Genomic DNA, 26,086 nt, shown 5'->3' with positions numbered 1-26,086 from the left:
GGAACCTGGCCCAGGGCAGTGCCAACCTCCTCCACTGGCACTCTCCCAGGAACTTGGCCCAGGGCAGTGCCAACCTCCTCCGCCGGCACTCTCCCAGCAACCTGGCCCAGGGCAGTGCCAACCTCCTCTGCCGGCACTTTCTCAGGAACCTGGCCCAGGGCAGGGCCAACCTCCTCTGCCGACACTCTCTCAGGAACCTGGCCCAGGGCAGTGCCAACCTCCTCTGCCGACACTCTCTCAGGAACCTGGCCCAGGGCAGTGCCAACCTCCTCTGCCGACACTCTCCCAGGAACCTGGCCCAGGGCAATGCCAACCTCCTCCGCCGGCACTCTCCCAGGAACCTGGCCCAGGGCAGTGCCAACATCCTCCACCAGCACTCTCCCAGGAACCTGGCCCAGGGCAGGGCCAACCTCCTCCGCCGGCACTCTCCCAGGAACGTGGCCCAGGGCAGTGCCAACCTCCACCACCGGCACTCTCCCAGAAACGTGGCCCAGGGCAGTGCCAACCTCCACCACCGGCACTCTCACAGGAATCTGGCCCAGGGCAGAGCCAACCTCCACCACTGGCACTCTCCCAGGAACCTGGCCCAGGGCAGGGCCAACCTCCTCCGCCGGCACTCTCCCAGGAACGTGGCCCAGGGCAGTGCCAACCTCCACCACCGGCACTCTCCCAGAAACGTGGCCCAGGGCAGTGCCAACCTCCACCACCGGCACTCTCACAGGAATCTGGCCCAGGGCAGAGCCAACCTCCACCACTGGCACTCTCCAAGGAACCTGGCCCAGGGCAGGGCTAACCTCCTCCGCCGGCACTCTCCCAGGAACCTGGCCCAGGGCAGGGCCAGCCTCCTTCACTGGCACTCTCCCAGGAACCTGGCCCAGTGCAGGGCCAACCTCCTCTGCCGGCACTCTCAAATGAACCTGGCCCAGGGCAAGAAAAACCTCCTCTGCAGGCACTCTCCCAGGAACCTGGCCCAGGGCAGGGCCAACCTCCGCCAGCACTCTCCCAGGAACCTGGCCCAGGGCAGGGCCAACCTCCTCCGACAGCACTCTCCCAGGAACCTGGCCCAGGGCAGTGCCAACCTCCTCCACTGGCACTCTCCCAGGAACTTGGCCCAGGGCAGTGCCAACCTCCTCCGCCAGCACTCTCCCAGCAACCTGGCCCAGGGCAGTGCCAACCTCCTCTGCCGGCACTTTCTCAGGAACCTGGCCCAGGGCAGGGCCAACCTCCTCTGCCGACACTCTCTCAGGAACCTGGCCCAGGGCAGTGCCAACCTCCTCTGCCGACACTCTCTCAGGAACCTGGCCCAGGGCAGTGCCAACCTCCTCTGCCGACACTCTCTCAGGAACCTGGCCCAGGGCAGTGCCAACCTCCTCCACTGGCACTCTCCCAGGAACTTGGCCCAGGGCAGTGCCAACCTCCTCCGCCGGCACTCTCCCAGCAACCTGGCCCAGGGCAGTGCCAACCTCCTCCACTGGCACTCTCCCAGGAACTTGGCCCAGGGCAGTGCCAACCTCCTCCGCCGGCACTCTCCCAGCAACCTGGCCCAGGGCAGTGCCAACCTCCTCTGCCGGCACTTTCTCAGGAACCTGGCCCAGGGCAGTGCCAACCTCCTCCACTGGCACTCTCCCAGGAACTTGGCCCAGGGCAGTGCCAACCTCCTCCGACGGCACTCTCCCAGGAACCTGGCCCAGGGCAGTGCCAACCTCCTCCACTGGCACTCTCCCAGGAACTTGGCCCAGGGCAGTGCCAACCTCCTCCGACGGCACTCTCTCAGGAACCTGGCCCAGGGCAGTGCCAACCTCCTCTGCCGACACTCTCTCAGGAACCTGGCCCAGGGCAGTGCCAACCTCCTCTGCCGACACTCTCCCAGGAACCTGGCCCAGGGCAGTGCCAACCTCCTCTGCCGACACTCTCTCAGGAACCTGGCCCAGGGCAGTGCCAACCTCCTCTGCCGACACTCTCTCAGGAACCTGGCCCAGGGCAGTGCCAACCTCCTCTGCCGACACTCTCCCAGGAACCTGGCCCAGGGCAATGCCAACCTCCTCCGCCGGCACTCTCCCAGGAACCTGGCCCAGGGCAGTGCCAACCTCCTCTGCCGGCACTCTCTCAGGAACCTGGCCCAGGGCAGTGCCAACCTCCTCTGCCGGCACTCTCAGGAACCTGGCCCAGGGCAGGGCCAACCTCTTCTGGCACTCTCCCAGGAATCTGGCCCAGGGCAGTGCCAACCTCCTCTGCTGGCACTCTCTCAGGAACCTGGCCCAGGGCAGGGCCAACCTCTGCTGGCACTCTCCCAGGAACCTGGCCCAGGGCAGTGCCAACCTCCTCTGCCGGCACTCTCTCAGGAACCTGGCCCAGGGCAGTGCCAACCTCCTCTGCCGGCACTCTCAGGAACCTGGCCCAGGGCAGGGCCAACCTCTGCTGGCACTCTCCCAGGAACCTGGCCCAGGGCATTGCCAACCACCTCTGCTGGCACTCTCTCAGGAACCTGGCCCAGGGCAGGGCCAACCTCCTCTGCTGGCACTCGGGTGCCTCTTGTAAGAACTAGCCCCCTGTGATATTATGTTGTTGTGACGTTGGGGGGCTTAGTAATCACATGAGGCATCCAGAATGCCAGCAGATGAAGTTTGCGCTGCCCTCGTCCAGTGTCCACGTCAGTACTCCGCTGCAGGCGGATCAGGCGGTGTGAACCTCCTCCGCCAGCACCTGAACCCCGGCATCCTGGGCGCCTCTCATGATTACTAGGCTCCTGCAATGTCATGACCCTGTATGTGATTTCGAGGGTATAGTTATTAGAAGAGGCGCCCGGAGGAAGTCCGCACTGCCCGGTCCGGTTGCAGAGTACAGATGTGGACCAGAGCCTGGCACATTCCCTCTGCCGGCATCCTTGGCCCCTCATTAGGTTTCCGCCACATGGTGACATCACATGATGGCATAATATCACGGGGGGTGCACATATTACAACAGGCACCTGGGTTGCCGGCAGAGGGAGTTTGCGCTGTGTGGTCCGGCTGCAGCGCAGGACTGATGTGACCAGCGTCCTGCCAATCTTGTTGGACCTTTATCCTCTCTCGGGGCTGAAAGCTGTGGATCCGCTGATCACACCCGTATTCTAACTCCTTTAAAGGGAACCTAATGCGGGGTCTTACCCCCCATGAGCCATTCCTACCACGGTGTATGACCCAGAAAGACCTTTCTAAACTTACATCTATTAACCTCTCGGAGCCCGGCACATCTTATAAAATGAAGTCAAAAGAAAAAAAATAATGCGAGTCATATACTCATATACAAATACTTATTAGCCCTGAAGTGTCCTCTGGGCGCATCCAGATCTTCCAAGTGTCCTACTGAATTGTCGCCAGTAGATGGCGCCACTGAAGAAGGTAACAGCTGGTGGATGGCGGCACTGATGAAGGTAACAGCCAGTAGATGGCGCCTCTGAAGAAGGTAACAGCCAGTAGATGGCGCCACATCCGGTGGCTGGCGGCACTGAAGAAGATAACAGCCAGTGGATATCGGCACTTAAGAAGGCAACAGTCAGTAGATGGCGGCACTGAAGAAGGTAACAGCCAGTAGATGGCGGCACTGAAGAAGGTAATAGCCAGTAGGTGGCGCCTCTGAAAAAGGTAACAGCCAGTGGATGGCGGCACTGAAGAAGGCAACAGTCAGTAGATGGCGCCTCTGAAGAAGGTAACAGCCAGTGGATGGTGGCACTGAAGAAGGCAACAGTCAGTAGATGGCGCCACTGAAGAAGGTAATAGCCAGTGGATGGTGGCACTGAAGAAGGCAACAGTTAGTAGATGGCGCCACTGAAGAAGGTAATAGCCAGTGGATGGCAGCATTAAAGAAGGTAACAGCCAGTGGATCTCCGCAGTTAAATTAATACACCTGCGATATGATCATTAGCGGCGTCGCAACAATACGGCAGGACACTTGAAAGGTCTGGATACGCCCAGCGGACACTTCATGGCTAATTAGCATATGGCACAGGAGGTTTTTTTAAGGTGTACAGTGTTAAGGAGGCCAAACATCTATAAGATTAGAGGGTATTTTCATGTCATAAAGTATTGTGGGAACAGTGTATATATGGGTAAACCCCAGTGGCAGCTTCCCTTTCACACTATATCATTTGTAGATGTACAGTTCTGTGCTGATTAATTGTGGGAGGATTTCAGTGTTGAGTTCATTGATATGAAAATTCCTCCGTGTGAGCAAATTCCAATAGTACACTCTCCTGTTTCTGCCACCAGGGGGAGCTCAGTGCAGACAGCATTACTTTTAGGCTCAGTGTATGAGCCATCTGCAGTAGGCTCCTGAGTTCCCCCTAGTGGTGCCAGCTGGTAGTCACCATGTTCTCATTTAATACTTTGTGTATGTAGGAGAATTGGAGCGCAGCATCTGAAAAAGCGACCTCCAAGCACAGATCTCCACAGGACAGATAACTTTCTGACCTCCATCTCACCTGAAAATGGGAAAATTGTGTTGGCCGCACATGTGTACCTCTGCTCCATTCACTGTCTATGTGATCACCAGCGATAGGCGAGAGCAGCGGTGCACATTGTGTATGGCCCTGTGCATTTTACAGCCCCGATTTCGGAATCTGTGGGGATCCCAGTGGTCGCACCATCCTGCAGGGAGGTGATAACATCCTAATTTGGGAAATATCCCCGTAACCTCCGCTGCCCCCCATTATCAGTCATTCTTCCCATGCCTCAGCCATGTGCCCACAGTGATCAGCCAGTCCCCATCTGCACGAGGCTCCGCATCCATCACTTGCTCATTACTTCTCTGGTTAATGCGTCCTCAGTGGGCGCCCCTCCTGGATGACGGCGGCTCAGCGGGGGGATCGCAGCTTGGGTGTAACCGCTGCCTATAATAAAGCCTTTTTTTCTTTCCTCTCCGTGCGGTTATTTTCTCGGGGAAGCGATTCCTCGCGGTCATTAAGTAAACACTTTCATGTAGAGAATTCGCCTATTGCCGGCACAGTGGGTGTCTGAGCGGATGCGGCTGAGGTGCCAGCGTTACTGCTCCCCCACCACCACCTCACCACCTGTTTGCCAGTCTGCGTTGGCATCGGTGCCTCCTTCCTCAGCGTATGCTGGCGCGCCTCTCCCTAGCTGTCCTTGGTTTGTCACTGGATCTGATTACCTTTGTTCTAGACTGAAAAAAGCGACCTCCAAACTCAGCAAAGACATCCCTGCTCCCCAGGAGCCTCCCTTATGGGTGCAGGGGGATTGGACCTGACTGCTGCGAGTGGGCACATTCATGAAGGGTTGGTGGACTTTGATATCCTGCATTTGCTTCTCCCGGGCAGGGTGGGTCCATGTGGATCTCAAGGGGGAACCCAAACCAGAAATACTCCTCTCCTGATGTCCAGATACATTTATGGTCGTGGGGGTCCGACCACAGACCGCCAGCAATCCTGAGATTTTCAGTGTGGGTGTAACGCCGCATCCCGTCCTGATCATTCCCTGCTCCCCCCAAAGATCATAAAGGGGATATATCCTATGAGATGATTAAAAAAAAAACTTTAACCCTTTAGTGGCATCTGCCGTATAAGTGTGCATCGCTTGTACGAAGCAGATTCAGGAGCTGAGCCCGCTCCATACATATATAGTGTGAATACTGGCCGTGTTACATAGCCGGCACCAGAGAGTCACAGCCAGCGCCCGTCACAACAGTTTAACCCCTTAAATGCTGCTGTCGAGAGCAACAGCAGCATTTAAAAAGCTTCAACATGTTGACCATTCCCCACCTTCTCGCGAGAGTCCATCAGGGGTTTTCAGAAGAGATCCTCAATTTCACTACACACTGCGATCACAGGTCCCCACGTACCTTATGGGAACTTATTAAAAGTATTAAATATTTTTAAAAAAATTATTTTTTTTTTTGCTAAAGCGTAAAATTGAATTGAGTGAATTTTAGACAAAAAAAAACCTTGTGTCTACCTGTAATCGCCACTAAGTGGAGCTGTCTGTATTCTGTGTTAGCAGCTTTGGTTTGAGTGCAGTGAGCTCCCTCTTGTGGTGGCTGCAGGCAGACAGAATTACATAATTTACCTCTTGGTCTTAGCTGCGAGTTTGAAGCTTTGTGTGGGGAGATGTACGGTTATGTATGGTGGGTGGTTAGCAGTGAGGTCCTGGAGCTCCCCTGGGTGTAGGGATCGGGGGGGTCATCACAGTTTGTGTACAGCGCTATGGAATATGTGACTAATAGTAGATATATACACGGCATACATTATCATCACAAGCTGCTCTTTTTCATGGTAAAACACTAGGAGCTGCTGAGCTCTACAGAGAAACGGAAAAAAAGATTCACTTAAGATTTTAACAAGTTAATTAATATTTCAACAAAACCTAAGTGGGATTCGGATTGATGCACCAGACCTGACTGCGCGCTCTCACAGGAGGGTTTTACCCAGAATCCCACCATCAAAGCACATTTGTAAGATGATCTGTCAAATGGGAAGAGAAACAGTAAATCTAATAAAACTATTCATGGAAGCCATCAGCAAGTTGACAGATCTGTTACTGTTGTGATGGATAATTTGATAATTCTGTCTCCCAGCAGCCCCCAAAACAATTAGACATGAAAATCCAATGCTAGCATTAACATGAATTAAATAAATCATAATTAGGTCCGTCAGCAGCAGCTGTCCTGCTTCTTGATGGTTTCCTATCACCACAGATGCAGTGTGCTGAGATTGTCTGCTTGTATTCAGTCAAGCATTGCAGATTGGCTGCATACCTCCCATACAAGACATTACCAATGGATCCAGATCTCCCATACAAGACATTACCAATGGATCCAGATTTCCTAGCACATACCTCCCATACAAGACATTACCAATGGATCCAGATTTCCTAGCACATACCTCCCATACAAGACATTACCAATGGATCCAGATTTCCTAGCACATACCTCCCATACAAGACATTACCAATGGATCCAGATTTCCTAGCACATACCTCCATACAAGATATTACCAATGGATCCAGATTTCCTAGCACATACCTCCATACAAGACATTACCAATGGATCCAGATTTCCTAGCACATACCTCCGTACAAGACATTACCAATAGATCTGGATTTCCTAGCACATACCTCCCATACAAGACATTACCAATGGATCCAGATTTACTAGCACATACCTCCGTACAAGACATTACCAATAGATCCGGATTTCCTAGCACATACCTCCCATACAAGACATTACCAATGGATCCAGATTTCCTAGCACATACCTCCCATACAATACATTACCAATGGATCCAGATTTACTAGCACATACCTCCGTACAAGACATTACCAATAGATCTGGATTTCCTAGCACATACCTCCCATACAAGACATTACCAATGGATCCAGATTTACTAGCACATACCTCCGTACAAGACATTACCAATAGATCCGGATTTCCTAGCACATACCTCCCATACAAGACATTACCAATGGATCCAGATTTCCTAGCACATACCTCCATACAAGACATTACCAATGGATCCAGATTTACTAGCACATACCTCCGTACAAGACATTACCAATAGATCTGGATTTCCTAGCACATACCTCCCATACAAGACATTACCAATGGATCCAGATTTACTAGCACATACCTCCATACAAGACATTACCAATAGATCCGGATTTCCTAGCACATACCTCCCATACAAGACATTACCAATGGATCCAGATTTACTAGCACATACCTCCATACAAGACATTACCAATAGATCCGGATTTCCTAGCACATACCTCCCATACAAGACATTACCAATAGATCCAGATTTACTAGCACAGACCTCCATAATAGACATTAGGAATGGATCCGGATTTACTAGCACATACCTCCATACAAGACATTAGCAATGAAACCAGATTTACTAGCACATACCTCCCATACAAGACATTACCAATGGATCCAGATTTACTAGCACATACCTCCATACAAGACATTACCAATAGATCCGGATTTCCTAGCACATACCTCCCATACAAGACATTACCAATAGATCCAGATTTACTAGCACATACCTCCCATACAAGACATTACCAATAGATCCAGATTTACTAGCACATACCTCCCATACAAGACATTACCAATAGATCTGGATTTACTAGCACAGACCTCCATAATAGACATTTCGAATGGATCCGGATTTACTAGCACATACCTCCATACAAGACATTAGCAATGAAACCAGATTTACTAGCACATACCTCCCATACAAGACATTACCAATAGATCCAGATTTCCTAGCACATACCTCCCATACAAGACATTTACCAATAGATCCGGATTTACTAGCACATACCTCCCATACAAGACATTACCAATGGAACCGGATTTACTAGCACATACCTCCCATACAAGACATTACCAATAGATCCAGATTTCCTAGCACATACCTCCCATACAAGACATTACCAATAGATCCGGATTTCCTAGCACATACCTCCCATACAAGACATTACCAATGGATCCAGATTTACTAGCACATACCTCCATACAAGACATTACCAATGGATCCAGATTTACTAGCACATACCTCCATACAAGACATTACCAATAGATCCAGATTTACTAGCACATACCTCCCATACAAGACATTACCAATAGATCCGGATTTCCTAGCACATACCTCCCATACAAGACATTGCCAATGGATCCAGATTTACTAGCACATACCTCCATGCAAGACATTACCAATAGATCCAGATTTACTAGCACATACCTCCCATACAAGACATTACCAATAGATCCGGATTCCCTAGCACATACCTCCCATACAAGACATTACCAATAGATCCAGATTTACTAGCACATACCTCCCATAGAAGACATTACCAATAGATCTGGATTTACTAGCACAGACCTCCATAATAGACATTACGAATGGATCCAGATTTACTAGCACATACCTCCATACAAGACATTAGCAATGAAACCAGATTTACTAGCACATACCTCCCATACAAGACATTACCAATGGAACCGGATTTACTAGCACATACCTCCCATACAAGAAATTACCAATATATCCGGATTTCCTAGCACATACTTCCCATAGAAGATATTACAAATAGATCCGGATTTACTAGCACAGACCTCCATAACAGACATTATGAATGGATCCAGATTTACTAGCACATACCTCCATACAAGACATCATTAATTAATTCAGATTTACTAGCACATAACTCCCATACAAGACATTACCAATGGAACCGGATTTACTAGCATATACCTCCCATACAAGACATTACCAATAGAACCAGATTTACTAGCACATACCTCCCATACAAGACATTACCAATAGATCCGGATTTCCTAGCACATACCTCCCATACAAGACATTACCAATAGATCCAGATTTACTAGCACATACCTCCATACAAGACATTACCAATAGAACCAGATTTACTAGCACATACCTCCCATACAAGACATTACCAATAGATCCAGATTTCCTAGCACATACCTCCCATACAAGACATTACCAATGGATCCAGATTTACTACCGTAGCACATACCTCCCATACAAGACATTACCAATAGATCCGGATTTCCTAGCACATACCTCCATACAAGACATCATTAATCAATTCAGATTTACTAGCACATACCTCCATACAGGACAATACTAATGGATCCAGATTTACTAGCACTTAAAGAAGTGAAAACACCTCATTCTCTTCTCATTACAGATATAAGGGTACAAAATTTACTAACATTACTCGTCAGAAAATAACCATTCTGGCCTCACGTGCCCTAGTTAAATAAGACTATTTATTGCTATGTTGGCGTTTTCTTAGAGCAGATAAGTAGGTCTTTGGCAGAAAAGTACAGATCAGTAATGCCGGCTTTGGCGCTGGAAGATGAGGGGTTAAGTCCGTCCTAGTTATCAGAGAAGGATCGGCGTGGAGCGAGCGGGATGTGGCAGCAGACTGTTTTGTTACACTATGGAAAGGACGAGATTAAGCTACTGAGTGCAGAGCTATTTGGGCAAGCTAAGGGTTAAGCCGGGCTGCACAGGAAGGTGTTGGCCACCAGGGATTGGGGCCGTCTAGCGCAGGTTAGGTAACACCCTGATGTTATAATGTGTCTGGATGCCTGGGGCGTTGCTCTGCCACCCTCTCCGCGCCTATCTGACATATGTCACCGCCTGATGCGATACCTGCTGGCGATCACGTCGCATTAGTTGAGCAGAATCATGATGACTTAAGCCGCGAGGAGTGTCGGTGCCAACATATGATTGGTGCCAGTTAATGCCCATTGACCCCTCCTTAGCATTACGTGTTAAGTCCCCATTTGAGTGCTCCATGCCCCAGACTGCCCAGGCACAACCCATCACTCTGTAAGTGCGGCGTGGCGCCGGGGGAATCGGCTGCGCCTAATGCAGTGCCAGGCTTCCCCTCCAATCATATCGACTCCGTCCACCTGATCTGAGGCTAACAGAACCTGACATACATTGTGGATTTTGAGGCCGTCAGCAAGTGGGGGGCTGCAGGGTGTGAATAATTTAGCTGCAGGAAGATTGGCTGATGTTTTATTTACTAGGGCATAAAATGGGAGAGGTGAGGGGTGTGCCGCACTGACGAGGACGGAGCGGGCAGGCGAATGTTGGGGGGCATTCGGCTCCTGCAAATGTGGATGGAGATTATAAGGACTTGAATTATTTAGGTTGCAATCAAAGCAGCATTGTATGATTCCCACCTAACGGGGTGAACAGGCTGAGACCATATGGCAGGGCACAGACAGTAGGGATGCCAACTTTGTGGCCGTGGCACAAGATGCATCTACCCACAACCCTACTTACTTCCTGACGATGGTTCTAGGACTTTGTGTTCAGCCGTGGTCTAAGGGCTGAGATGGCGCCTTCTCCTAGACCTATAAGGAGTAACCAACTTCTTCTCTCTTTCTTGCAGACGTTTCGGCCATTCATGGGCAGGTAGATCGCAGCAGCCTCAGTAGCGTCCTCCGAGATCTGGTGAAACCAGGTGATGAGAACCTGAGGGAGATGAATAAGAAGCTGCAGAACATGCTGGAGGAGCAGCTCACCAAGAACATGCACCTGCAGAAGGTGAGTGCGGGACTTGACCGCCAACATGGTGAGATGACACTACAGCTGGCCAGAAGAGTGCTAGCACTCTAGATGAGACAGCGAAAAGGCCAAAGGCAAAGAGCCTACCAGTGAGACAGCTCTGATACCAACATGACAAATGAGGCTGGCACTGGACAGAAGGGACTGCCAGGAGCCAACGTGCTGGAACCAGCAGTGCTAGTCAGTTATCGGGGAAACCAGGAAAGAAGGAACTGGGTATACTGGGCAAAACGCAAAAGCCCTTGTACTGAAGAGAAAAAAGTCTCCTATGTACACGAGATAAATGTCTGTGGGACCTGACGATGGTCTAATGTGCATGAGGTCTACCAACTTTTGGCCATTTTTGGAGAATAGACGGATCGGGCGGTTGTATTTCACCATGCTCCATCCTTTTGTTCAGTAAGCGGCCATGGGAGGTGTGTGCCAGCAGCTTACCCCCATCCCCATTCAGATAGCATGCTGCGCATGTTTGGGAAGATTTGGTTATACCGCCAGTTTGCGGTGTCTCGTTCTGTGCGTACTTGTAGGGAGAAGTCACCCTACATATGAGAAGATCATACTGGTGACATGCTGAATACAAGGCGCGGACCTCTGTCTCACTCCTCAGGGATTGCTCTTAGAGTAGGTTCAGATGAACATAATTTTGCCCGTCTGCTGTCCGCACAGACCGTTAACAGCGATTTTCGGCAAGGACCGCCGGTTCACAGCATGCACTAGTTTTGCTCGTTTTGCCCCTGTGCTCATCCGCGGCACAGCGAGGTGCAGTTACCATTAGTGCTCATGGCCGGCTTGTGAATTAATGTGGAAGTCTGACCCAACTTTCCACCCATCTAGGATGGATTTGGACCGTTGCTTAGGATCATGTATGACATCCCCAGTAAGAGAAATCTCAGTGTGGTGCAAAAGGGCTGCGAGGTCCTGTCATCCTGAAACCAGAGGTGCTTCATTACTTTTCAGGTTTCTACATTTCAGCACAGACGGATGCCCCCCCATCCCCCCAGCACCCGCGGGGGTGTTCCTAGCACTTGGCTGAGGCCTCACAGCGCTTGATCTTGCTGAGGCAAGTAATAGGCTTTGGAAAATGAGCCACGAGACAATATCAGCCTTATTATTTTGCAAGACTTTTAATCAATACAAGGAAATGACCGTTATAGCAATGTGCTGATCCAGGAGCACTCAGGGGCCTTCCCTCCGCCAGTGCTGGTGAGCCTCGCTGCTCCGTGCACCGGCCGCAGCTCGTCCCAGGCCGATGTGGGCCGCCAACCATCACGGTTGTAGTGGGTGGTATTGCCACCTCTCCTGCCTGTTATAGGAAGTGCTGGTGTCCACGATGGTGGCCCCTGCATACAATGAGCAGCACACCAAGGGCCCCATGGATGTCGGCACCCTCCTGGCACTGAGCACTCCCTATACCCAGTACTGGCCGGACACTGGACCCATCCATACTGTGTCCATGATAGATGGCAGTTAATATCCACTCCATGGAAGGAATTCACCTCTTACCCAAAGATCTCCTGTATTTCTCGCCTGCCTTCAGTATCACAAACCCGCCGGTAAGTTACTGGAGCAGGAAAGCGAATCAATCAATTCCAGGATCTTAGTAAAGCCTTTCTGAAGCCATAATGATAAAGCTCTTTACATCAAGCCCGACGCACAATGTCCTGGCTCAGCGCTGATCCCGAAGAAAAGGGATAATTCATTTATAGCCTGTGCAAAAGCTTCCATGACAGTGTAATTTACTGTAAGTGATTTACACCAAGGATTTCCTATATGTCAGACATTTCCTACACACATGGCTCATCCTCTGTGATCACTACACCAGAGGCCTGTCCTCTCCAGTCGCTACACACTCGGCCCGTCCTCTCCGGTCGCTACGCCAGCGGCCTTTCCACTCCGGTCACTATGCCTGCGGCCCGTCCACTCCGGTCGCTACGCCTGCGGCCCGTCCTCTCCAGTTGCTACGCCCGCGGCCCGTCCACTCCGGTTGCTACCCCTGCGGCCCGTTCTCTCCGGACGCTACGCCCACGGACTGTCCCCTCCTGTCGCTAGGCCCGCGGCCCATCCTCTCCAGTCGCTAGGCCCGTGGCCCGTCCTCTCCAGTCGCTAGGCCCGCAGCCCGTCCTCTCCAGTCACTAGGCCCGCGGCCCGTCCTCTCCAGTCGCTAGGCCCACGGCCCGTCCTCTCCAGTTTCTAAGCCCGCGGCCCGTCCTCTCCAGTTTCTAGGCCCGCGGCCCGTCCTTTCCAGTCGCTAGGCCCGCGGCCCGTCCTTTCCAGTCGCTAGGCCCGCGGCCCGTCCTTTCCAGTCGCTAGGCCCGCGGCCCGTCCTTTCCAGTCGCTAGGCCCGCGGCCCGTCCTCTCCAGTCGCTAGGCCCGCGGCTCGTCCTCTCCGGTCGCGTGGCCCGTTCTCCAGTCGCTAGGCCCGCCCTCTCCAATCACTACACCCTCGGCCCGTCTTCTCCGGTCGCTACGTCTGCGGTCCGTCCTCTCCGGTCGCTAGGCCCGTGGCCCATCCTCCAGTCGCTAGGCCCGCCCTCTCCAATCACTACACCCACGGCCCGTTCTCTCCAGTCACTACGTCTGCGCTCCGTCCTCTCCGGTCGCTACATAACCCCAGTACTCACTTGGAGTCTATTTTTTGCTTTTTCTTATGCAGTCGGAGGACATGAGAAGGTCAAACAGATCTCAGGCAGCCGGTGTGCTAGGAATCCATGCCATTGATTTTCCGATTGCACAGAACCTGCGGCCTGGGAATAGCAACATGAAAAGCCTCTTCCTACTGCTGGGAGAGGCAGATTTCTTAAGTGTCGCCTTAACCTTCATATAGGAAGCATGGGGCGCCACATGACGGACATGATAACCAAGCACCAGGGGAGGGTCAGAGGCCATGGAAGCGACAGGACAAGTGTCCACACATGTATCTGAGGCTTCTGAGGTCTGCCGAGTTCTTGCCCCTGGTCAGTTTCTGCTGCAGGTTTTTCCGCAGTATCGGAATGATTTGCTGCTGTGTAATGCCGGCTGGGTTTATGGGGCTTTATTGTTTGTTATTTATATTTATTTCTTACAGTTATTGTCTCCTATCTTTGCTCCGGATTGCATACACCAACTTGGATACACCAGAATTAGATGCATGAAAGGCAGATTTGCTCTTTAGACAAGCTGATTCTGGGATGGCAGAACGGCCACCATACTGGTTCCCACCCATCTTTCCCAGGAACTGATGAAGAGTAAAAACGACTGTGGCGTTTTAACCCTTTCTCCTTCTCCTTGCAGGACCTGGAAGCTCTCTCCCAGGAGATCGTCCGACTAAGCAAGGAATGTGTGCCGGCACATGGGAGCCCCCAGACCCCCTCCAAAAGCTGAAACCTGGACTGTGGCCTTACCTCGGCCACCTCATCCTTAGTATAGTAGCCCCTCTATCATTTAGGTGAACTGTTTATGGGCATTGTTCCCCGATTTTCATCTCGCGTCACCCCCTCGGCTTGTACATTCCATGTGTGCATCTTTCTCTTCTGGATGTTGTGGGGTCGCAGTGAGCCCCGGTGGACAATTGCACAGATGTGACCTGATTCATGGTGATATACTGTAGAGCAGGGGCCTCTGCCTCATAGTTTCCTTAGGTCTGCCCTTTATTTTCTCCTCTCAGCCCAGGTCTTATCCATACAGACTCTCCGATGCCTAGAGCCTCTGTCCTCTGCTTCTGGGGGGTGGACCTCCAATCCTACAAAAAGAGAAGGTCACTCTTAAACACCATTTCTCTTTATCATGGCCACACAGTGCTTTTTCATGATACAGAGCACCGAATCCTCTGCTCTGACATAGAATTCAGTTATGCTGGCTGTCACCACTAGAGGGAGCTCGCTCACTGCATACTGTTCAAGTACTGATTACAATGTATCACCTGTATGCAGTAAGGGCTGTCCGGATTTTTGTAAAATTTTATTAAAAATGCCTTGCAATGAGGCCAGTGATTGGCTGTGGCTGCAGTAATCACTTGAGATATATGTGATGTCATTGCTGTGGCGATGACATCGCATACATCCACCAGTCTGCTGCAGCATTGATCCTGCTGCAAAAGACTGCTAAAGCTAATGATTGGCTGCAGCGGTCATGTGGATGTATGTGATGTGATGGTTGCAGTGATGTTGTCACATACATTAACATGATCTGTGCAGGCAATCACTTGTCTCATCAGTTTCTGCATCACCATTGAGGCAAGTGATTGGCTGCAGTAGTCACATATGTTGATGTAGGAGGCATCAAGCAAGGAATGTCTTTTTGTTTAGTTTTTTATAAATCTCGTGGAGTTTTTTTTAACTACTGAACTACCCCTTTAAGCTCCTGAGCTCCCTCTGCTGGTGGCTGCAGGCACCCATTATTTTATTCAGCAGCTCCATATCTCTGCAGAACTCTCTGTGTAATGGAAAAGAAACCCCGGCCGCTATAAGGACAGGTCAGCACAGCACTTAGGACCAAAAACCAGCCACATGGTTTCATTAAAAGGTGGACATGCACTTTAAGGTGGTTCTACCAGAGCGGAGCACCGAACACACTGCGGTACTAAGGGAGCGAGGTACCAGCTATTATTTATTACACTCATCTCACGTATTCTCACTCTGAAAAGGCAACACCAGCCACAACTAATATAGTTACCTGAGGTTTAGGGTGCCGGGTGGCTGCAGCTTCATCCCCCCACAGGGAGTACCGGGACCTGCTACATGCTAAGCTAGTGATGTGAAGCTGAGTTTTCTGATATGTGGATGTGTTCTGGGTGAAGGAAGCTGCTACCAGACACCTCTGGCAATGGCTTGTGTCCTCTTAAAGTAAAAGATTGGACATAATGAAATTCAACATGCCCAGTCCTTCTTTTCCATGACATCTGCCATTAATGGAGACTCAGCAGGCCATGATATACTTTAGATACTTGGTCCTTCTGCCCCAAAATAATTCTGTATGGGCGCCTCACTCACAAGGGGCAAGGTTTAGGGGGGAGTTACTCTTGAGGATATGGTGGCTTCCTTGATCATTGTCTGAAGTCGCTTCAGTTCCAGCAAAGCCACGAATTAGTGACGTAAAACGCTCTGCCCGTCCATGATATAGACTGTGGTTGTTAGGATAGTATTCGTCCTAAGCTGGACTGGTGCAGAGAGAAATCATCCCAGCTGCAGTAGTGTGAGGACAGTCCTCATCGAGGACCCCTTTAAATGAAAATCCACTGAAACATCCCCTAGCTCGTCCCTGAAGGACATTGTGCTAAGACCCCCACAGATTCCTAACATGAAGGGGCTTAAATACAGTGTCCAAAATACTATCATGTCTCTATTGAGTAGCCCTGATCGCTCCTTTGTTTTGGAAATGTGTCATATAGCTACCTTCCCTGGAGTCCCCCTTTAAGGCCGGGAGGTCTAGGCAGGCCCATTCACTAGATGCTAGTACGAGCGCCATTCTTAAAGGGTTTGTCAACCTCTAGGGGCAATTTTTTTCTTTTCTAAAGTTAATGTATGCTTGGGGGTGGGGGGGAGAAAATCATTTTTGCAAACCGATTGTTAAAAATTTTACACCATTTGGCTTCGACAGGCTCTTTGTTTCATGACACATTCAGCTTTGATGCGGTCTGTGGCCGTAAATCAGCTGAGAGCTGCTCAGAAAAAGCCAGATAAGAGTTATAAACTCTCCCACTGGATCGTCAGAACAAGCTCACTGAGCGACTCTCAGACAACTCATTCTGCAGCCAGCAATAGGCAAACGCTGCATCATTTGTAATGTAAACCAATTGCAAAAATGATTTTTAGCCCAAAGTACATGCATTTAAAATATTGTTCTCACAACCCCTTTAAGTAATCCATGGTTCATGTTGTTACTAATGGCTGGCCTATAGGCTGCAGATCTCTTTCCTTCCATAAAATGTCTGCCTCCATCACGTATGCAGGACAGGCCTATAATACTGCTGCGGCTTTATAATGCACCCTATGGTCAGACGCCTGCGGCCCGTATACTGTATATAATGTGCTGTGCTCCCGGCTGTGACTGGCGCTATCTATACAGAATATATTTAATAATGCACCGTGACTTGTAAAATGACCTGTATATAAATATATCATTGTATGCGAGATTGGGCAGACATGGCGGACCATGTTACACTGGAGGTATGTTGGCCGGTGGTCGGCCACGACGTCTTTTTAAAAAAAAAGGACACTGGACACTTTTATTACTTTATAATTGGCATCACTGTGGGAACGGTGCCATCTGCGGAGCACGAGGACGTCCAAACAGCCATATTCTACCGTCACGCATGCCACCTGCCAGCACAGGACTGCAACATGTACGTGACTGGACAATAAAGAGTTAAAACCTCCATGCCGGTGTCATTTGCTTGGTGTCCTATACACTTGATGTCATGGGTGACCGACCATAATTGACTCAGCCCCCCCTTCCAGGTCTTCAGGTTCATCCCTCAAGGCTGGAGTCCGCCACTTTTTCTCTCATTATAACCTACCGCCTAGTGGGGACGGCCATTTTGAATACATTAAAGATATACTGTGTATAAAAATGGAGCTCAGATTAGGTTCCTCCCTACTCGGCACAATTGTGAATATCACGCTGGCTCTGGGGTTTCCATGGTAGCTGAAAAAGGACGATTCTGCATCGACTTCCTGTCATGTGACCTCCGCTTTAAGTAAAAGTCACATGACAGGCTATCCTTGCAGAAGGGAAGCTGTCTGTTACCCATAGCAGCCAATCACCATGCAGCTTTCGTTTTACCTTAGCAGATTTTTTTAAAAATGGCCGAGCTCTGGTTGCTATGGGCAACGAGGACACTTTGGCTCAGTTAGTACCGAGGCCGTGTTTCAAAAACATTTCGCTTACTGAAGTGGATACCCCTCAAAAAATACTAATTCCTGTCCTAATTTTTTTTTATAAAATGGCAGCTCTGGGTGACATCCTTGTCCTTGTTTGCTGATATCACTTGGTGGACGGCCAGCAGTAGCCAGCATATTCTGTCAGGTCCTGATGATTTCTGCAGGTTGCCCTTGGAAACAGACGACGATTCAGCTCTATCCAGTTGTCGGACATCGCAGCCCCCACAATGCACTGCTCTCTATTTCTCTATTTACAGGAAACCAGAAGGAGTCTGAATTTACACCAAAAATAGAGAAGCATCAGTGCACAGGAGAGAGAACCCCTTTAATGGATTGTTCCACTGCCCCTTTAAAGACGGAACAGACAAGCGACTGAGATGGTAATCTCCTATCTCAGATAGGACAAACCTGTCTTCTCTGAGGACACATTTCACCCTTGTGTTAAAGGTGAAAGATCAGAAGGAGAAAGAAGATTTCTCTGATAAGATATATTACAAAGTTGCTTATTTTTCATGTGTCCTATTGATTTAAGGGAAAGTTATTAAAATGACAGTTCCACTTTAAGACATCTCTTAAACATTAAATGTGTGATTCCCCTTTAAGAGATAAATTAGATGACTACTGAATAGTGATGAGCGAATATACTCGTTACTCGAGATTTCCCGAGCACGCTCCGGTGACCTCAGAGTATTTTTTAGTGCTCGGAGATGTAGTTTTCATTGCCGCAGCTGAATGATTTACATCTGATAGCCAGCATAAGTACATGTGGGGGTTGCCTGGTTGCTAGGGAATCCCCACATGTAATCAAGCTGGCTAATAAATGTAAATCACTCAGCTGCGGCAAGAAAAACTAAATCTCCGAGCACTAAAAAATACTCTGAGGTCACCTGAGCGTGCTTGGGAAATCTCAAGTAACGAGTATATTCGCTCATCACTACTATTGAAGTGTTTAAAACCCACATATGGTTTATACTCTAGATTGTTGCTGCTCCCCACACCCGGGCTGTATACCCTATAGATTGTTGGTGCTCCCATCACCCGGGCTGTATACCCTGTAGATTTTTGGTGCTCCCAACAATTGGGCTGTATGCCCTGTAGATTGTTGGTGTTCCCAACACCCGGGCTGTATACCCTGTAGATTGTTGGTGCTCTCATCACCCGAGCTGTATACCATGTAGATTGTTGGTGCTCCCAACATTTGGGCTGTATACCCTGAAGATTGTTGGTGCTCCGATCACCCGGGCTATATACCCTGTAGATTGTTGGTGCTCCTAACACTCGGGCTGTATGCCCTGTAGATTGTTGGTGCTCCTAACACTCGGGCTGTATACCCTGTAGATTGTTGGTGCTCCCAACATTTGGGCTGTATACCCTGTAGATTGTTGGTGCTCCCTACAGCCGGGCTGTATACCCTGTAGATTGTGGGTGCTCCCAACACTCGGGCTGTATATCCTCCAGATTGTTGGTGCTCCCAACACTCGGGCTGTATACCCTGTAGATTGTTGGTGCTCCCTACAGCCGGGCTGTATACCCTGTAGATTTTTGGTGCTCCCAACAATTGGGCTGTATGCCCTGTAGATTGTTGGTGCTCCGATCACCCGGGCTATATACCCTGTAGATTGTTGGTGCTCCCAACACTCGGGCTGTATACCCTGTAGATTGTTGGTGCTCCTAACACTAGGGCTGTATACCCTGTAGATTGTTGGTGCTCCCAACATTTGGGCTGTATACCCTGTAGATTGTTGGTGCTCCCAACATTTGGGCTGTATACCCTGTAGATTGTGGGTGCTCCCAACACTCGGGCTTTATACCCTGTAGATTGTTGGTGCTCCCTACAGCCGGGCTGTATACCCTGTAGATTGTTGGTGCTCCCATCACCCGGGCTGTATACCCTGTAGATTTTTGGTGCTCCCAACAATTGGGCTGTATGCCCTGTAGATTGTTGGTGCTCCCATGACACGGGCTGTATACCCTGTAGATTGTTGGTGCTCCCAACACCCGGGCTGTTTACCCTGTGGATTGTTGGTGCTCTCATCACCCGAGCTGTATACCATGTAGATTGTTGATGTTCCCAACATTTGGGCTGTATACCCTGTAGATTGTTGGTGCTCCGATCACCCGGGCTATATACCCTGTAGATTGTTGGTGCTCCCAACACTCGGGCTGTATGCCCTGTAGATTGTTGATGCTCCTAACACTCGGGCTGTATACCCTGTAGATTGTTGGTGCTCCCAACATTTGGGCTGTATACCCTGTAGATTGTTGGCGCTCCCAACACTCGGGCTGTATTCCCTGTAGATTTTTGGTGCTCCCAACACCCGAGCTGTGTACGCTGCCATTCCACTAAGGCCTCTTTCACACTTCAGTTGTTTGACGTCAGTCTAAAACCGTCATTTTCCTCAAAAAACGGATCCGTTTTTTTTTTGACGGATCCGTTTTTTTCCCCATAGACTTGCATTAGCGACGGATTGTGACGGATGGTCGTCCGTTCCATCCGTCATGCGACGGATCCGTCAAAATTTAGCGGACGTCATCTAGACATTGACGTTCATCTAGACGTTTTTTGTCTCCGTTGAAATGGCGGATCGCGACGGATCCGTCGCGTCCGTCATTTCATAGAATGGCCACCTATGGGCGACGGATCCGTCGCGATCCGTTTTTTGGCGGATCCGTCGCACCAATCCGTTTTTTCAATTTTTTTCAATTGCGCATGCTCCAAAAAGTATATACAATCCCCGAGTAACGGATCCGTCAAAAAAACGGATCCGTTACATCCGTTTTTTCAACAATTGTGACGGATCCGTCGATCCGTCACTTTGTCGGAAGTGACTGACGCCAAACGACTGAAGTGTGAAAGAGGCCTAAGGAGCCTCGGAGAAGAGTACAATGTATTTCATAACATAGGAGGCAGTATGACTATTGGATTTCCTTCTCATTGACAGCTTCCACAACTCCTCCCCTTGTAAAGACCCATAAGCAGGGACTCTCATTAACCGGAATTGGGATGTAATGTTCTTACTATCCTTATATGAATATTTCAATCTTTGTTTTTATACATTTAACTGTTGTTTAAACTTTCTCTCTAGTGATCCCTTCTCTTGTACAGTAAGACCGGCACAGTGAGCAAAACACAGCAGTAGAATGAGCCATGTGAACAATAGGCAGTAGTGAAGGTAATAATCGTAATTCTGAGAAATATAAATAGACTTCCACCTAAGTCAGGCTGAGATATTTGCTGCTGTTTGTTGGGTACTATATGGCCTGCCTACTTTGACAATATTTTGCTTTATCTTTTTTTTTTTTTTTCAGTACAACTACTATTGTCTTCCTCTAAACCTCTGTTCTTTTTATGCTTGGAAGTCCAGTGCGCTGTGATTGACACTGTGTTGGAAACGCCCACTGGACTCCTGAGCCCAGAATTAGCAGGAAGTAAAATGTTAAAAATACTAGTTATACTAAATCTTTTAACACAAAACTATATATCAATCTGCTCAGCTCCTTCTGCCCTATAGCAAGTCCAATATGACAAGTTCCCTTTAATCGTGATCACAAGATCTCCACCATTCTCTTTCAAGTGAACAGAAGCCAGCAGAATTCTGAATTAAGCTTTGGGAGTGAATAGTGAAAAAAAAAACCTCTCATAAGCACCACAATCAATTATTTTCATGATGAACCTATGGCCGACCCTTTAGAACTGATACATTTTCCTTTAGGCATGGGAATAACAAAACCGCTAAGTCTGCAAACAGCACCCCTGATCTTAGCTTTCAATGGAAATGAGGAAACAATCTTTAAGGGAACCCTCTGATACACTTATGCCTAGTGCAAGTTCTGCATGGGCGGAGCATGAGACTACCAATGAGATCGTGGTCTTCAAATTCCTGGCTCATGCTCCGCCCACACAGATCCTGCATTACGCATGACAGTGTATCAGTTCTGTGTGTACTGTTGCTTTAAATGCTAATTATTTCAGTATTTTGTAGATTGTGACTTGTAGCTACAGTTATATATTTCCTGAATACTCCCAGCTCAATCACTCCGCACTAATTAAAGTTTTCATTTAGTCTAATTAGTCCAGTAATAGTATAACCGTCACATTCATCATTTACTCCAGGGCAGAGCAGCTACACGATTTACTCTTTTATTTTGTTTTGTTTTGTTTTTTGCCTCTAAATTTTATTAAATGTAAACTTTTCCTCTTCTTGCCAGAGGGTGACATTACCCAGCGCCGCAATTTGCTATAAAAAAAAAATGGCTAAGTTAACTGCAGCTATTGGCAGCGGCGAGCAGAAGCACAGACTGCGTGGAATGTCTCCTCTGTGGATCACAAAAATCCCAAAATGAGCGTCGATCAAGGGCAAAATTGACTCTTGTCCTACAGAGAATTTTTGAAGCCAAAAGTAAGGGGTTTTTTTTAAAGATATTTTTTAAAAATTTATTTTATGTCTTCTTAGTTAATAAAAAAGTGGTTTCGGAAAAGAGGTGCGACTTAGTGGACATGAACATCATAGAGACCGATAGCCCACTTTGGATGCCTTCTATTAAACAGGTTCCAACTATATACAAAAATATGTTTTTTGCTTTTTTTTTTTCCTTCCAAAAACAGCACCACCCCAGTCTACAGGTTGTGTGCAGTATTACAGCTCAGCTTCATTCTTTTTAATAGACTGTCATGGACTGTTCTGGCGCAATTTTCTAATCCTTTACATTCCTATTGGCATCCCTTATCTGGGGGGATAACAAACAACCTGATGTGAGCAACTAATTAGCCCCAAAAGGTGCAATTAGAAAAGTCCCCCATATGTGAATAGTGCAGCCCCCCTAACGAAGAGGGCAGTCGGGGCCTCATTGCTTTAGCTAGAGCATGGCTTAATTTAAAGGGCTCTGATTGTACATTCAGTATCAGGAATACATCACGTGTCGGATGACATAACGATTTTTAATTAGCGGTACGTTTGCTAACGATCTGCAGTGTGTAACGCTCTGTGAAGGAGGCAAGGACCCACAGCTCATTTCCCAGGAGATTATTACACCAGTGAAGCATCGGCCAACCGTACAGGCTGCACATTTGTAATTCAGAGCAGGTCAAGCCGACACGCAAACCAGGACAACGCCATAGACAAGACGCAGTTGCATGGTACTGCATGTGGCGAGACAGAAAAATCTGTAGAAGGGGAGATAACGTCTGGAGTTACATTACAGATAGCATGTGATAGGTAACGAATGATGTGTCATAGCACAGTCGAGATAAACAGTCATGGCTGAAAGTGTTTGCACCCTTCAAACTGTTTACGAAAATTAAGTATTTCTCAGAGAAAATTATTTAAATTTCACATTTTGTTATGCACTTGTTTATTTCTTGTGTGTATTGGAATAACACAAAAAAATAAAAGAGAAAGGCAAATTGGACATAATTTTACACAAAACCCCCAAAATAGGCTAGACAAAATTGATGGCATCTTTCCAAAATTGTGGGTAAACAACTTTGTTTCAAGAATGTGCTGCTCGTTCAAACTCACCTGTGGCAAGTAACATGTGTGAGCAATATGAAAATCACACCTGAAACCAGATAAAAAGGGGAGAAGTTGACTTAATCTTTGCATTGTATGTCTGTGTGTGTGCCACACTAAGCATGGAGAACAGAAAGAGGAGAAGAGACCTGTCTGAGGAACTCAGAACCAAAATTGTTGAACAATATCAAGAATCTCCATCTCCAGAGATCTTGATGTTCTTTTGTCCAAGGTGTGCAACATAATCAATAAGCTTACAACCCATGGCACTGTAGCTAATCTCCCTGGATGTGGACAGCAGAGAAAAAATAAAAGGTTGTAACACAGGATAGTCTGGATGGTGGATAAGCAGCCCCAATCAAGTTCCAAAGAAATTCAAGCTGTCCTGCAGGCTCAGGGTGCATCAGTGTAAGTGCGAACTATCCATCGACATTGGAATTAAACGCTATAGCAGGAGACCCAGGAGGACCCCACTGCTGACAGAGACATAAATAAGCTAGACTGCAATGTGCCAAAATGTACGCAAGTCCAAATCCTTCTCACAAAGTGTCTTGTGGGCAGATGAGCCCAAGATAGATCTTTTTGGTAAAGCACATCATTCTACTGTTCACCGAAAACGCAATGATGCCTACAAAGAAAAGAACACAGTACCTACAATCAAATGTGGCGGTTCAAAGATATTTTGGGGTTGTTTTGCTGACTCTGGCACTGGGTGCCTTGACTGTGTGCAAGGCATCATGTAATATGAAGATTATCAAACATACTTCAAGATTCCCAGAGAAATTAATGGAAACAAAGTGCTGGAGAGTTCTGCAGTGGCCAGCAATGAGTCTGGATCTAAATCACATTGATCAACTGTGGAGAGAGAGATCTTAGGGTATGTGCACATGTATTTTGGAGCTCTGCGGATTTTTCCGCAGCGGATTTGAGAAATCCGCAGGTAAAAGGCACTGCGTTTTACCTGCGGATTTAGTGCGGATTCCACCTGCGGTTTACACCAGCGGATTCCTGTTGTGGAGCAGGTGTAAACCCCAGCGGAATCCGCACAAAGAATTGACATGCTGCGGAATGTAACCCGCGGCGTTTCTGCGCGTTTTTTTCCGCAGCATGGGCACTGCAGATTGCGGTTTCCATAGGTTTACATTGTACTGTAAACTCATGGAAAGCTGCTGCAGCTGCTATGTGCACACGTTGCGGATTTTGCTGCGGATCCACAGCAGCTTTCCATGCGTTAACAGTACAATGGAAATGGCAATCCGCAGTGCCCATGCTGCTGAAAAAAACGCGCAGAAACGCTGCAGGTTACATTCCGCAGCATGTCCATTCTTTCTGCGGATTCCGCTGCGGTTTACACCTGCTCCACAATAGGAATCCGCAGGTGGAATCCGCATAAAATCCGCATAAAAACCGCGGTAAAACGCATTGCCTTTTACCTGCGGATTTCTCAAATCCGCTGCAGAAAAATCCACAGAGCTCCAAAATATGTGTGCACATACCCTAAAATTCCAGTTGAGAGGTGTAAGCAGCTTGTTGATGCTTATAGGAAGCTGTTGATTGCAGTTATTTATTCCAAGGGGTATGCAACCAAATAATTCAAGGATGTCAACAATTTTGTCCTGCCCATTTTTGGGGTTTTGTGTGAAATTATGTCCAATTTGCCATTTTTCTCTGTTTTTTGTTGTTGTTGTTGTTGTTCCAATACACACAAAGGAAATAAACGTGTATAACAAAACATTTGTAATTGCAATAATTTTCTGGTAGAAATATTTCATTTTCTTGAACAATTTCAATGGTGCCAACACTTTCAGCCATGACGGTATATAATTCTATACAGGAGATACCCAGGTTATACCAGCTATACATATGTAATTATATACAGGAGATGCCCGGGTTATACCAGCATGTTCCATATAACACTATACACGATGTATAATGCTGACATTGCTTTCCTATTACATCCATTATACTTGGCTGCAGTGCAAATATTAATACTCCCATCAGTGTCCACTGTATCTGACTCCAGTGCTGCAGTGCAAATACATTAATACTCCCATGAGTGTCCACTGTATCTGACTCCAGTCCTGCAGTGCAAATACATTAATACTCCCATCAGAGTCCACTGTATCTGACTCCAGTCCTGCAGTGCAAATATTAATGCTCCCATCAGTGTCCACTGTATCTGACTCCAGTCCTGCAGTGCAAATATTAATGCTCCCATCAGTGTCCACTGTATCTGACTCCAGTGCTGCAGTGCAAATATTAATACTCCCATCAGTGTCCACTGTATCTGACTCCAGTCCTGCAGTGCAAATATTAATACTCCCATCAGTGTCCACTGTATCTGACTCCAGTGCTGCAGTGCAAATATTAATTCTCCCATCAGTGTCCACTGTATCTGACTCCAGTACTGCAGTGCAAATACATTACTACTCCCATCAGTGTCCACTGTATCTGACTCCAGTACTGCAGTGCAAATATATTAATACTCCCATCAGTGACCACTGTATCTGACTCCAGTGCTGCAGTGCAAATATATTAATACTGCCATCAGAGTCCACTGTATCTGACTCCAGTACTGCAATGCAAATACATTAATACTCCCATCAGTGTCCACT

At 48.3% G+C, this 26,086-nt stretch overlaps 2 protein-coding genes across 4 annotated transcripts in view; both read left to right on the top strand.

Moving 5' to 3' along the window:
- The window catches only part of GRIPAP1 (GRIP1 associated protein 1), a 50,499-nt gene extending 33,043 nt beyond the window's left edge, over window positions 1-17,456 (top strand). For both annotated transcript variants that reach the window (XM_077284206.1, XM_077284207.1), the window contains 2 exons: window positions 10,929-11,083; window positions 14,375-17,456. In XM_077284206.1, coding sequence (XP_077140321.1) covers window positions 10,929-11,083; window positions 14,375-14,464 — 245 coding nt within the window. In that variant the 3' untranslated portion in view covers window positions 14,465-17,456. The remainder of the gene's footprint in view (window positions 1-10,928; window positions 11,084-14,374) is intronic.
- A 584-nt stretch (window positions 17,457-18,040) lies between these two features.
- KCND1 (potassium voltage-gated channel subfamily D member 1) overlaps window positions 18,041-26,086 on the top strand; it is an 89,757-nt gene continuing 81,711 nt past the window's right edge. The window contains exons 1-2 of one of the 2 annotated variants that reach the window (XM_077284204.1): window positions 18,041-18,341; window positions 21,048-21,134. The gene's annotated coding sequence lies outside the window, so the exon portion shown is untranslated. Of the gene's footprint in view, window positions 18,342-20,960; window positions 21,135-26,086 lie in introns of those variants that run through there. The other variant, XM_077284205.1, reaches the window with a different exon arrangement.

This window comes from Ranitomeya variabilis, chromosome 2 (genome assembly GCF_051348905.1).
Source record: "Ranitomeya variabilis isolate aRanVar5 chromosome 2, aRanVar5.hap1, whole genome shotgun sequence".
NCBI classification, from domain to species: Eukaryota; Metazoa; Chordata; class Amphibia; order Anura; family Dendrobatidae; genus Ranitomeya; species Ranitomeya variabilis.
The sequence above is the reverse complement of the archived record's forward strand: the minus strand, read 5'-3'. Positions and strand labels throughout refer to the sequence as shown.